Source organism: Momordica charantia (genome assembly GCF_013281855.1).
Source record: "Momordica charantia cultivar OHB3-1 chromosome 3 unlocalized genomic scaffold, Mcharantia_2.0 BLBB01000003.1, whole genome shotgun sequence".
NCBI lineage: Eukaryota > Viridiplantae > Streptophyta > Magnoliopsida > Cucurbitales > Cucurbitaceae > Momordica > Momordica charantia.
The window spans coordinates 871,927-886,724 of record NW_028275161.1 but is presented as its reverse complement, the minus strand read 5'-3'; the positions used below and the strand labels follow the sequence as shown (position 1 = coordinate 886,724).

Here is a 14,798-nt window from a genome sequence, read left to right as displayed (position 1 = left end):
AAAAAAAAAAAATGGTGTGCTCTTTCTAATTTATTTGTTGATTATTCCTCAAGTATGATTTGTTCAAACTGGGAGGCTTTTGTAACTCCCCCTTAATTTTTGTTTATGTTGTTTATTGTTTGTTTACATTCTCACTCCTTTGAGGGTTTGTATCTCTGAACAATTTTCTGTTCCTTTTCATTATATCAATGAAAAGTTCGTTTCTTGTTAAAAAAAAAATTGGTGAAAAGGCCAATATAAATTAATAGGGGTGTTCACGAGTTTTGGGACCAACCCAAATTTTCAGGTTGGCCATATATAGGAACTGTTGGGTTTGAATTGGATGGTCAACCCAACCTGACCCGACCCAATATTTTCCTATAAGGCTTCTATAGTGGTCACACCATTATATATATATATATATATAATGGTGTGACCAATATATAATTTATTTTTTTTTCATTTTAGACCGCTACCAAATCAAGGTGATCTCATCCCTCAACCTATCTTAAGATAGATATTATAGGAGTATGCAGTACTCAGGATTGCAATTTCAGTAAATGTTATATTTATGAACGGAATCCTGATATTTACTGCTCTTATTTCAATTGATCTTCATTCGGATTGTTTTTCATACTTAGTCTCTATGGACAATACTACAAGACGAGACATTGGAGTGAGGAGATCAAAAGGCCAATTATATTGTTGATTTAGTAACTTTTTTATTGTCATGCATCAAATATATGATTCTCTATAGTGTTGCGTAACTGCAATAGTCTAGTTAATAACATTTGATATTTTAAACAGACATGTCAGCATTTAAAGCAGCAAATCCAGATGGTGTCTTTGAAGATTTTATTCGGTGGCATTCACCTGGAGATTGGGAGAAGGATCCTGATTCCAAGGACGAGGGTTTACCCAATGGCTCGGCAACGGAAACTTCAAAAGAAAATTGGCCTCCTCGAGGACATCTTTCAAAAAGAATGTCTGAGCATGGAAATTTATGGCGACAACTATGGAATGACGCACCTGCCTTGCCTGTTTCTGAACAGAAGTCCCTGCTTGATCCAAATAGAGAAGGGGAAAAGGTATATTTGTTAGATATGTAAATCAACTTTTTTGCTTTCTGAATTGCGATAGATTGTGGTTGGGGAGAAATAGATTATTATAGTACAATGGAAACAATCAAGTTTTTTAAAAGTTACTTTCAAGTTTCTAAGGATTTATGAGTTATGACAACCAAGGAATTAGTAAAAATCAGTGTTTTCGAGGCGCACCCAGGCGAGCGCCTCAGGCGAGAGGCGAGGCGATTTCGCCTGGGAGCGCCTTAAATGGTGCTAAGGAGAGCGCCTTCAACCGGGCGCTCACCTTGGTGTGCCTCCCTGTGCCTGGGCGCGCCCTCGCCTTAAGACGAGGCGAGTGCCTTGTTGAAGCGAGGCGTTTCACGTTGCTTTTTTTTTTTCTTTTTATGTTAAAAACCCACGAAAAGCAACCCTGAAAACCGAATAACCACAGCCAAAAATCAAAATACCCACACTCGAAAGACTTTTTCCTTCGTTGTGACCACCACTTTCGTCCTTGAATTATAAGTTTTTAGATTTTTCTCTTCGATTTTTCCTATGTTTGCTTCAATTCTTCTTCAATTATCCAATTCTTCTTCGTCAATTCTTTAATTGAGAAAAGAACCAAACAATAGAAGAATTAAAATTTAAGAAAGAAAAGAACCAAACAATAGAACAATAGAACAGTAGAAGACAAAGAAGAAGAGTTGGAGAAAAAGAAGAATCAAGGAAGAAGTTGGAGAATAATGGAGAAGAATCGAAGAGAAATTTGAAAAACCTGCGAATTGAAATCATGTCGCTTCAGTTCTTCTCTCCTTTTCTTTTTTTACATTTCCAAGCCGCTCTCCTTTTCTTTTTTTATATTTCCAAGCCACACTAAACAAGTGCTAGTGCTAGAAAATACACACCTGCAATAAAATTGCCATATGGTGGCGACACTTCCCAATGACAATAAGCACTCCCTACTTTAATGCATGGTTTAATTTAAATTCAAATGTTTTTATATCTTTCTATTTAACCACTGTCTACTAATTTTTTTTTTAGAATTTATATTTTTAATTTTTCTTAAATATTTGAACTTAAGTTTTTAATTTTCTTAATTATTTAAGTTAAACTTTATTTGCACATTAAATGGTTGTACAAATATTTGCATCTAGAGTATTTTATTTTTTACTAAAATTACTATAGATAATATTTATTTATTATTTTATTAAGTACGCCTCGCTTCAGTCGGGCGTCGCCTTTTTATAACCTCTCGCCTCAAGGCGATCAAAGGACTTGTCGCCTTGAGGTGCGCCTTGCGCCTCCAAAACACTGGTAAAAATAAAAGCTATGTTTTAGGTGTTAGCAGCTGCATCCAAATTGCACACGAATTGTACAGTTAGTAATTGGTCTAGAACCAAGTTTAATGAAGGGTAAGTTCAAAGCAGCTTCTGAAGGTTTAGGGCAGGCCAACATTGGAAAATTTAGCATAGCCGTTGATTTGATTTCAGTTGGAGAATGGTTCATTCAAGTACTATTATTGGTTTGTATATGTACTTTTGTTTTTTTTAAACAAGAAACAACTTTTTATTGATTGATGAAAAAATACAAAGTGTTCAAGGATACAACATTCAAAAGGAGAAAAGCAAGAACTGACTATCATCTGAAGAAAAAAAAGGCCAAAAAAATGGACCCCGAAAAAGAACCAAACCATAAAACGAGCCAAAACACCAACAAACTAACCAGAACCAGAGAAAAATCTAGCCTAAAAAAAGCTTGACAACACATTAGCAAACCAAATCCTCGGAAAAGAAGTGAAACTTAGTTTTTTTTTTTTGGAGTTCTGGACACAGGAGGGTTCGAACTTGGATCTTGGGTGTCTAACACCCAAACCTCTTGCCACTGCGCTAACACCCGAAGGTGCAAGTGAAACTTAGTTAAGAACAAATTGTCCTCTTGGAAATAGAAGCTAAGTTTTGTCTTGTGCTTGATAGGAACAAGAGTAATGCTCACTTGAAATAATATGATAGATCTCTTTATGAAAATGATTAGGGGTCTTTGTACATTTGCCAAATAACTAGCCATCTTTGGTAATTAAACAAGAGTTTTCTTTTATTATCAACCTCATTGAATAGAGAAGTTAAACAATCTTCAAAGAAAACATCAAAACCGCTAGCGCTTGAGTCTTCAACAATGATTTCTCTATCACATGAATTATAACTACTAAGACTAATAAGGGTACGTTCACCGAATATAAGTAATTTGATGTTGAATAATAATAATTGCTTATAATAAAATCAACTGAATTTGTGCATGTGGGTTGTGGAAAGCGGGAAGCTGTAATTTCATGGTAGTATTGCTAAGTTTGCCTGCCTTTATGCATACACAAACTCTTAATTTTGTGAGAATAAAAATATTTTGCTATATATTAATATGTGCAATAAGGTCTATTTAGGAGAAAGACCCATTGCAATAGGAAGAAAAAAAGACAATAAAGATGATAGGAATGTCTTTGGGTAATTAGGGATATTAATAGAATAGTGTTGAAAAAAAGAAAGTGATAAAAATAATGCGGAAGCAATAGTAAAATTCTCGATGTTTGATGAACAATGAGGAAATATGAAATGTGAGAGAGTAGAAATCAATGGAAGGAAAAATCAACTTCTAATTAAAGTGATACAAAATTGTGAATAAACAAATGAAAGTACAAATGTTGGTGATACAAACTTCTCATGGAAGTTCACCTTTATATAGGTGTACAAAATACATAACTTAAACCAAAATTAAAATGGAGAAACTTACCATTTATAAAAGTGAAACTTAAAAGATAAAAAACTGAAAATTAAATCTAACAATTAAAGAAAAAAACTTAAAAGAAAAAAACTGAATTTAAATTTGAGTTACAAGAAAAAACTCATAACTCAACAAATAGTAAGAATATGTTGGTAATTAGTTAAGAAATTGGTTAGTAGAGGATTTGTATAAATAGAGTGAGGGGGAAGGGATGAAAGTCGGGAATTATTTAGTGTGGCTTAGGCTTGAGTAAGAATACTCAAGAGAGGGTAGTGTCCGAGTACCTCAAAATTTGATGTAAAGACCTCCCATTAGTTCTTGTAACTAAAGCCTAAAGGCTAGTCTACTTAATGGCTAGTTTAAGTCTGGCCGTTGCCCTCTTTTATAAATAGAGCCTTGTGCTCCTATTTGGTCGATCTTCAATAATACAATTTTTGTCTTCTTTATTTGCATCAAAACTATTTGGGAGTTATTGTAGTTACTCTATCTTTTATATTTCAATAATCATTATAGTTTGGGTTAATGCATCCCACAGTATGTAGATCCTTGGTTGATTTTTTACTGGAAATTCAAAATTCTGGTTTATGGCCAAAACTTACAGCCTCATGGACAAATCTTTTGTTGGTTTATTTGCGAATATTAATTGTAATTAGGTGTAAATATTAATTATTATTCTATCCTTATTTACATTCCTTTTATGTGTTGAGCCTTTCTCCTATATAAGAAGGCTATGTATTTCTTACTTCAATATATATTGGAATACAAATAATTTTATTCCATCAAAACTAAGTTGGTATCAGAGCCAAAATAAACCCTAATATCTTTAGAAACCCTAGTCACCATCCCTACCTTTAAACCCTAGCCGCCGTCATTGCCGTTGCCGGAACCCTAGCTACTGTTATCCAAGAACGGCACATCCTACTTCCGGCACGGTAGACCACTATTCCGGCATTCGTCTTCTTCGGCAGTGGTGTCGTTCGAAGGTCGTCGTTCGGGGGGACCTTCACGGGTTTGTCGAGGAGTTTTTTGGGCTCTGTTGATTCGAAGGTCGTCGTTTGGGGCCGTCGAGATCGTTGCCGTCTCTGCTGTACGAGCCTCACCCATCTGTTCCGCCACTGCTTGCTGCTGTTCCGTTCGTCGTTGATCGGCTGTGCATCGCCGTTTGCTGCTGTCGGAGCTGCCGCCATCCGCTGCTACTTCACAGATTTGCTTCTAAGGCGTGGATCGTGAGTCATACATCTGCAATTGCCGTCTGCTGCCTCACTATTTCGTGGGTTGTGGGAGCCTTACAAACCCTAGATCGGTTTTATTGGTTCGTCTTATCCGGTCCGGTTCATTTGATTCGGTTCGGCTTGGTTCACTCAGATCTGCTTGGTTTGCTTAGTTCTCCCAGATCAGTTTGGTTCGTCTGGTTTGGTTTGGTTCGGTTCACCTAGTTCGCCTATTTTTTTTGATTTGGCTTTCTTGGTTATTTGATTATCTCCTCTCTAATATCAGTTTGTGGTCTAGTTTGCTTCAGTTAAAGTACTATCATGGTTGAAGAAAGCGTTGAAATGACTCAAAGTCTAGCAGAAAAGGAGCAAGTTTACACAAATAGTGTTGAATCAAATCCTTTTAATAGAGAGCATCTATCACAACAGCTAGAGACGAATTTGTCATTTGGTAATCTTTGTATATCCTTGTCGCAAACAGGTAATTACCCTAGAGCACTTTCTTGTTTTGGCTCATCTCCATGGATTATTGATTCTAGAGCTTCTGACCATATGACTAGCTCTTCTAAGATATTTGAATCATATTCTCCTACATATTGCAATGAAAAAATTAGGATTGCCGATGGTAGTTTCTCTTCTATTGCAGGCAAGGGAACCATTAAATTAACCGAAAATATTACTCTTCAACCGGTTCTTCATGTTCCTAAATTAGCTTGCAATCTTCTATCAGTTAGTAAACTCTCTAAAGATTCTAACTGTCTTGTTACTTTCTATGCATCTCACTATGTCTTTCAGGATCAGTCCTCGGGGAAGACGTTTGGATGTGCTAGGATGCTGGATGGCCTCTACTACTTTGATGAGCCTTCTGGTAGTAATAAAATAACTCAGTGCTTTAGTAGTAATAGTTCTCTCTCTGTTAAAGAACAAATTATGCTTTGGCATTTTAGGCTAGGACATCCTAGTTTCTTCTATCTCAAATACATATTCCCAAATTTGTTTAAAGGGATTGATTGTTCTCAATTTCATTGTGAAAATTGCATCTTTGCAAAACACCATCGATCTACATATTTGCCAAAACCTTACAAGTCCTCCAAACCATTCTATTTAATTCATAGTGATGTTTGGGGTCCTTCTAAAGTTTTAACTCATAGTGGTAGACGATGGTTTGTAACTTTTATTGATGATCATACTCGCTTGTCTTGGGTTTATTTATTGACAAACAAATCCGATGTGAAGGATATTTTCAAAGTTTTTTACAATATGATTGAAACCCAATTTCAAACTAAAATTAGTATTCTGCATTCTGACAATGGAACTGAATATTTCAATGAATATTTGAGTGAGTTTTTGAAAATTAAAGGCATTGTTCATCACTCTACTTGTCGAGATACTCCTCAACAAAATGGTATTGCTGAACGAAAAAATAGGCATTTATTGGAGGTCGCTCGAGCCATAATGTTTTCTATGAATGTTCCTAAGTACTTATGGGGGGAAGCAGTCCTCACGGCTGCCTACCTAATAAATCGGATGCCCACTAAAGTTTTGAAGTTTAAAACTCCTCTTGATCTTTTGAAAGAAAATTTTCCAACAACTCGTTTGAACTCTGATTTACCTAAGAAAGTTTTTGGGTGCACTACTTATGTGCACATTCCTAGCCATTTTCGGTCAAAATTAGATCAGAGGGCCATTAAATGCGTTTTTATGGGCTACGATTTTCGAAAAAAGGGTACAAATGTTTTGATCCTCAAACACGAAAACTTTATGTAAGTATGGATGTGTCCTTTTTGGAAAATCAACCCTTTTTTACCCAAAATTATATTCAGGGGGAGAAACTAAATTTAGAGGAAAATGATGATAATTTTTGGGATATACCTGTGGATATACCTGCCCCCCTTCCTAATGTTATAAGTCCCAACGTTACTAGTCCTTCAATGCCAAGTGTAGAAGATTCTCACTCAGGGGGAGAATTACTACAAAATGATCAAATTGATCCAAATCCTGGGTTTAAGTTTTATACTAGAAGAAAACTCAATCAAACAAATGAGGACCGGATAGCTGACTCATCACAAATCCAATCTGCAACTCTGAGGGATGATCTTGAAACTCCAGGTAATCCATCTTCCACCCTTGTTACTCCGAATATTGAAAATGTCTCATCTGTTGTTTCTGATCTTGATGTCCCTATAGCCTTAAGAAAAGGAACTCGAACTTGCACTAAATATCCTCTTGCAAACTATATCTCTTATAAAAAATTGTCAAGTAGTCATAAAGCTTTTACATCTAGGATAACAAACTTGTTTATTCCAAGGAACATACAAGAAGCCCTAAATGATCCAAATTGGAAACTAGCTGTTATAGATGAGATGAATGCTCTAACACAGAATTGTACATGGGAGATAGTAGATTTGCCAAGAGATAAGAAAACTGTAGGGTGCAAGTGGGTCTTTACAATCAAGTGTAATGCTGATGGTAGTATTGAAAGGTATAAAGCTAGATTAGTTGCAAAGGGATTTACTCAAACCTATGGGATTGATTATCAGGAAACTTTTGCTCCTGTTGCTAAAATCAACTCTATTAGAGTACTTTTATCTCTAGCTGCAAATTTAGACTGGCCCCTTCATCAACTCGATGTAAAAAATGCCTTTTTGAATGGAGATCTCGAAGAAGAAGTATTTATGAGTTTACCACCAGGTTTTGAAGCTAACCTTGGGAAAGGGAAAGTATGCAGGTTAAAGAAATCTCTACATGGGCTCAAGCAATCTCCGAGAGCCTGGTTTGAACGATTTGGTAAAGTGGTTATGAGCTATGGATTTCTTCAAAGTCAAGCTGATCATACCATTTTCTATAAACGTTCTGGAAATAATAAAATTGCAATTTTGATTGTCTACGTAGATGATATTGTGCTTACAGGTGATGATGAAGTAGAATTGGCCACTTTAAAGAAAAGACTTGCATGCGAATTTCAAATCAAGGACCTAGGAACGTTAAAATACTTCCTAGCGATGGAGTTTGCAAGATCTAAGAAAGGTATCTTTGTTAATCAAAGAAAATATATTCTTGATTTACTTGAAGAAACAGGTTTGCTTGGATGCAAGATAGCTGAGACTCCTATTGAACCAAATTTGAAATTGGAAGCTGCAAAAGAAGAAGAAGTAAAGGATAAGGAACGATATCAAAGCCTTGTGGGAAGACTCACTTACTTATCTCACACACGTCCAGATATTACTTTTGCAGTGAGTATGGTAAGTCAATTTATGCATTCACCAGGACCAGTTCACTTTGAAGCTGCCTATAGAATTTTAAGGTATCTGAAAGGAACTCCAGGAAAAGGTATATTGTTCAAAAAACACAACCATTTACAGGTTGAAGTTTATACCGATGCTGATTGGGCAGGAAGTATGATAGATAGAAGATCTACTTCAGGTTACTGTTCGTTTGTTGGAGGTAACTTAGTCACTTGGCGAAGTAAAAAGCAAAATGTAGTAGCCAGAAGTAGCCCTGAAGCTGAATTTAGGGCCTTAGCCCATGGTATTTGTGAAGGGATATGGATAAAAAGATTGCTTGAAGAATTGAAAGTCTTTCAGAAGACACCCATACGAGTTTATTGCGACAACAAGGCTGCCATCTCCATAGCCCACAATCCAGTCCAACATGATAGGACTAAGCATATTGAAATTGACAAACATTTCATAAAGGAAAAAGTGGACACTGGTGTGATATGTATCCCTTATCTCCCGACAATAGAACAGACTGCTGATGTATTGACGAAAGGACTACCAAAAGTACAATTTGACAGGATGATTGACAAGCTGGCAATGGAAGATATCTTTAAACCAGCTTGAGGGGGAGTGTTGGTTTATTTGCGAATATTAATTGTAATTAGGTGTAAATATTAATTATTATTCTATCCTTATTTACATTCCTTTTATGTGTTGAGCCTTTCTCCTATATAAGAAGGCTATGTATTTCTTACTTCAATATATATTGGAATACAAATAATTTTATTCCATCAAAACTAAGTTCTTTCTTACCAAAAATATTTGTTCTATTTCCACCTAGCCAAAAAAACCCTGAGCCGTCATTATGGTATTAGAAAAATCTCTATCAACAGTAGTGGGATGTTCAGTTGAGCAAGATTCAGGACCACGTGGGGTTGACGGGCCACGTGGGTTTAACGGATAGGGTGGGTGTGACGACCTGGGTGGGTTTGATGGGTTTGTTGGGTTTGACAGGCTATCTTGATAACGTGGGACAGGAGAATTATCCCTCCTTCATCTTCCACTCAATTCAACTCTTGGAATAAAAGTTGGAAGTGTTGAAATACAACACTAACTATCTAAAAGCTTATTGGAGTTTTTGACATATTTCTCGTAAATGTAATAACTAGTCTTTCTAGATTGTTCTGGAAGATTGTAAATAAATATCTAAAGAAAGATGCTCTAGAAATATCTTAAGCTCCAAGGGATTCTAGAGAATTCTTTTGGATAAAGATAGATTAAGAAGTATCTAGGATACTTTGTAGAGGGATCTAGAATAATCTATTTATTTGAGCTCCAAGGATCCTTCTCCTATAAATAGGAGAGATGTTTCCACATGTTTGACATCAAATGAAGAGAGTAAATCAAGAGTAGTGAGTGAAGAATGTGACGAAAGTTAGAGTGTAAGAGAGCTTTCTCTCAAATAGTGGCCATTTGTATACTTTCCTAATAAAAGTTTATTTCTTCAGGGGATTGTCTCTTTCCTTTTGTGCTAATTTCTTCTACAAGTGGTAATCGAGTTACACTAATTTATTCAACAAGTCGTATCAGAGCTAAATTAGCATAGCTTGTTTTGTGGAGCTTCTAAAGATCACAGACAGTCTGGGACTATGAAGATTGTTGTCTGGGACCAACTTTTTAGTGGAGTGAATTCATCACTACAAGATGATGGGAGGAGACCTTCAAATTATTGGAGGAACCAAGAAGCTCAACATGCAAAATTACAAAACATGGTCCACTCGCATGGAGTTGTATCTCCAAGGGCAGGACTTATGGGAAGTCGTTGGAGGCAGTGAAGTCACGCTACGGGAGGACTTATGGGAAGATGATGGGAGGAGACCTTCAAATTATTGGAGGAACCAAGAAGCTCAACACGCAAAATTACAAAACATGGTCCACTCGCATGGAGTTGTATCTCCAAGGGCAGGACTTATGGAAAGTCGTTGGAGGCAGTGAAGTCACGCTACGGGAGGATGCAATCATGCAACAACCTTTATAAAATGGAAGGTAAAGGCAGGTAGGCCATGTTTGCTATCAAAACTACTATTGATGAAGAAATGTTGGAGCATATTAGGAATGCAGAGACTTCTTAAAGTGGCATGGGACACGTTTGCTTCACTCTTTTCGAAGAAAAATGATGCAAGGTTGTAGCTTTTGGAGAATGGGTTTCTTTCATTTGCTCACAGGGAGATGACAATCAATCAATACTTCAACAAGGTAAAAACTCTCTACCGTGAAATCTCTGAATTAGATCCTAGCTACTACTTCAAAGTCAAGAATGAGGAGAACTATTATTCATGGCGTTAAACCTGAATATAAAAGCTTTATTATTGCTGTTCAAGGTTGGGTTAGTCAAACCTTCTCTTATTGACCTAGAAAATATGCTTGCCGATCAAGAAGCATTGGCCAAACAAGTGTCAGGGGTCACATTAAAGAGCAAAAATGAAGAAGTGCTCTTTATTGGTCAAAGAAAAGGTCATCCAAGGTATCAAAAGAAAGTAGGATCAAGAGGAGATGAAGGAACTTAGGAACGCTCTCAAGTAGGGGGAGCTAATAAAAATAATAAAAAATATGAGCATAGAAGAAAAGGTGAATGCTATAAATTATGGAAAAATAGGCCATTATGCTCGAGATTGTTGTCTACCGAAGAACCCAGAACAAAGCAATGCAGCGACCTCCCAAATGGAGAGCATTAGTGAAGAGGAGTGGGATGCAGAGGCATTCTTTGCACTAGCGGAATCTAACTCACAACCAACATCTAATGCGATGGAGAAGGAAGATTCGGCTCTCCATCCAAAATAGGTAAATTATGAGAAAAATCAAATTGGCGATTCAAGCTTCTCTAACCATATGATAGGTGATAAAAGGAAGCTGCATAATATTGCCGAGTACAAAGCGAATCGAGTTGTAACTGCAAACAACTAAAAAATATCTATAATTGACGTTGGCAAGACTGTACTGCCTTGCTTTAATTCCAATCAACTTGAGTTAGAGAACGAATTTGAATCCCCAAAAATATGTTTAGAATGTAAATTGTTGGAATGGAAAATGTTTGGAGTGAGAAGATACAATAGAGGATCATTATGCTTGACTTGTTGGTAAAAAAACATGTTAGATCACCAACGAACTCAAAAGTTCAAGCTGATGGTTAGGATAAATTTAATCATTTATAAGATATCTAATACTCCCCTTCATTTGTGGGCTTCGAAATTTGTACAAGACCCGACAAGTATAAATCAATATTAAATTGGGAGCCAGGGAGGTAAGGATAATATAGTGGTTCGAACATAGGATCTCCTACTCTGATACCATGATAAACATGTTAAATCACAAATAAACCTAAAAGCTTAAGCTGATGGGTTAGAGTAAATTTAATCATTTATAGGATATTTAACCATATATAAGTAACAAGTTATTCTGTGAGGGGCTGAAATTATGGAATGAGTGTATTGGAATAACAAGGATTCCCATGAAATTAAGGAGATGGTTTTAGGTAGGTGGTTAGTTACTAGGAATTAATTGTTGCAATTAAAGAGTGATATAAAAGGTAAACAAGTTCAACAAGCAAAACGAATCATTTATATAAAAGAAGGATAAAAATGTGGGATTCAAACATGCTAGAACAAGAGCGAGATGGAGACAACGAGAAGAAATGGGTTAAAAAAACTTATTGTACTTGTCTTTAAATGTTGGGAAAAATGTACAGTGTAATAAAGAAAAAAATAAAGACCAAATATTAGCTCATAATATTAATAAATATTAGAAATTCCAACCAACCCTGTACTTCCATCCGTGAAGTACATAGTTTCTTTGCTCATGACACCTCAAATTCTGCAGATTCTCCACTATCTGGAGACATTACGACCACATCAATTACTTGAGCAAATAGTTTGTACTGCCTTCAGAGCTGCAGCAGATACATTAAACCAGACTAGCTATGGAGGATTGAAACTGATGAAAACTAAAATGGATCAGCTTTACAGTACAATGGCGTCTGTTTTGAAGTTCTTGCAAGGTAGACAAAAACATAATCTTCATGTTTTTTATTATAATCGTTTTTTCTTTTTGAAGCCCATGTTTATGCGTTGCAAGTATACTGCAGGAAATCGTTTGTCTGCTGAGAGTGAGGTTATTGACGACCTAAGACGACTGTGTGTTGTTTTTGAACATGTGGAGAAGTTGATGGCTCTTGCAGCTTCTCTCCATCGAAAATTATTACAGGCACCTCGTCTGTCTGAAGCAATTTTCAAAGACTACTACGACTTTTACCTACCAAGAATGGGAACTGGCTCGTCGGGAAACAAATTTGAAACGGTAACAATCAGTTTTCAGGTTTTCCTGATTCTTTCATTTTATGAATTATACTTGAGAAACTTTCCATTTAAGAGAAGTCAGAATTCATTATTATGGTTTTTGGGGATTCAAATTTAATATATATGAAAAACTTCTCCAATTGAAGTCGAGTTTACCCGTGCTCGCGATATGTTGGTAATAAACCCTCATTACAATCGTCCTGGTTATAATATTTTGAAGCTCAGCTGGAGCCTGGGACTGACTTTCATTTCTAAATATGATCATTCATAGGAGTTTGACAAGCAGCAGGTAGTAAGAAACCATGAAAGAGAGGCGGTATCAAGCATGTTCACTCCTCCAACAGCCAGCCAGTTATGGAGGAGGGTCTTGAGCATGGGTAACCTTCTCAATGGCCACGAACCAATCCTCAGGGAGATCGTCTTTTCATTGCGAGATCGTGTCAACGAAAACCATTATGCAGACTCTACTCCTAAGGCTCAAGGTGAAGTAATAGAGACACATCGAATGTACATAAGCGGTACTTCTAACGATCTCCGCGTAGCTCTCTCTGTTACTTCATGTGATTAAATCCTCTTTTCTATTAAAAAATTTTAAATACACAGTTATACTATTTACCTCCCTTAAGAGAAGAGCTGTATTTGCACTTACTCCAGGTGATTTTAGTGGCTGCACAACGTTTTTGTGTGTGAATAAAGTAGCTTTATTTAGAGATTGTGGGTGTAGGGAGTTGTTAGGTGGTCATATATCTGAGTGATAATATTTAAAATTCCTTTCATAAAAAGATCCCTTCATTATTTTGTGGGGTCCGGTGGTGCTGGCTTTAATGGCTTTTAGGTCAGCATCACAAGGAAATAGATCCTTTCATCCATGGGAGAAATCTGGACATGAATGGTGGGTGGGGGTAATAAATAGCACAAGGACATGTGTGCACATTTGAGGTTCATCAGTGCTTTCACACAGGATCATGCCCCACCCACCCTCTTATATACCATTCTTTAAAGAGGGATAGCATCGTCCCTATCATGAGTTGGCTTAATGGCCATTGGAGCAATCGGGCAAGTGAAAAAGGTGAAAGGACTTTGATAGAACAGGTTCAAAATCCTTCGGTGACCATCTGCCCAGAATATCATCTACAGGTTTTCTCAAAGCAGTTGTCATGTGATATTAGCCAAATAGCCAAAAAGTGAAGGACTTAGATGGAATGAGTTCAAACCATGATGTCCACTTTTTGGAGATTTTATATCCTGCGAATTACCTTGATAATTAAATGTAGTACGGTCAGACAGTTGTACTAGATACTAATGATTGTCAAAAGAAAAAAAAAAGTTGTCTCGTAGATTTAAAAAATCAATGGCAATGTCGAGGTCGGATGGAATGTCGATGATGGATTGAAATCAGTGAAAAGTTCCATAGCCATGATTTAGTATTATTTAGGGAGCTAATGCTTAGGATATCTGATCTTCTTAGCTTTTGGGTCAATTTCTTAAGCAAAGATTAATAATTGAAAGGAATCGTTGGTGGTGGGGCGATGGGAATAGAAATCTCTATTTAAATCTTAAATTCTTTTAAATAAGGGTTAGGAGATTTGATTTTGGCATCTTCTTTTTTCTTTTTTTCTTTTTTTCCTATAATCTATGCTGTGGGAAGAAAGTGCATAGGGGCTATGACTATGAGGCTATAAATTAAATATTTTATCATAAATTTAATAAAATATTGATTATTATTGTTATTATTATTATATAAAAACTGCTAATGATTACATCAACCGTACGGCTACTTCCACTATACGCATTCTTTTTGTCAATTATTGATTCCATTTCTTCTAATTTACTTGAAAAGATAACGCAGGTTTTGTCCCATTAGATGATGCATGATGCCCATGCCAACGACCATGTAAAGCCATTTCTCCCCATTTTCCACCTAACTTCTCATCGCTATATCGGTATTTTTATCGACATTATCATGTCTAAGTTCGACATCGATAGGGCCGTTGGCATATAAAAAAAATAGCTCCCTAAATAATCAATAGAATATAAAAAAAAATAATACCAATAACCAAATAATATCAATAATAAGAATTTTTAACTTATTTGGAAAAAGTGGAATACTTATTCCTTATTTTCATAATTTTTAAAAAATATCTATTTTTAGATTTGATATTTTCACCTGCATTCAAAATCTTCTTCTAGCGCAAAATCCTT

The 14,798-nt window shown here is 36.1% G+C and overlaps 1 protein-coding gene across 1 annotated transcript in view; it reads left to right on the top strand.

The window, feature by feature from the left end:
- The window catches only part of LOC111018925 (Rab3 GTPase-activating protein catalytic protein), a 45,128-nt gene extending 31,822 nt beyond the window's left edge, over positions 1-13,306 (top strand). Inside the window, exons 19-22 of the mRNA XM_022295183.2 lie at positions 787-1,067; positions 12,121-12,298; positions 12,386-12,597; positions 12,868-13,306. Of these exons, the coding sequence (XP_022150875.1) occupies positions 787-1,067; positions 12,121-12,298; positions 12,386-12,597; positions 12,868-13,164 (968 nt within the window). The 3' untranslated portion in view covers positions 13,165-13,306. The remainder of the gene's footprint in view (positions 1-786; positions 1,068-12,120; positions 12,299-12,385; positions 12,598-12,867) is intronic.
- Positions 13,307-14,798: the final 1,492 nt, after the last annotated feature.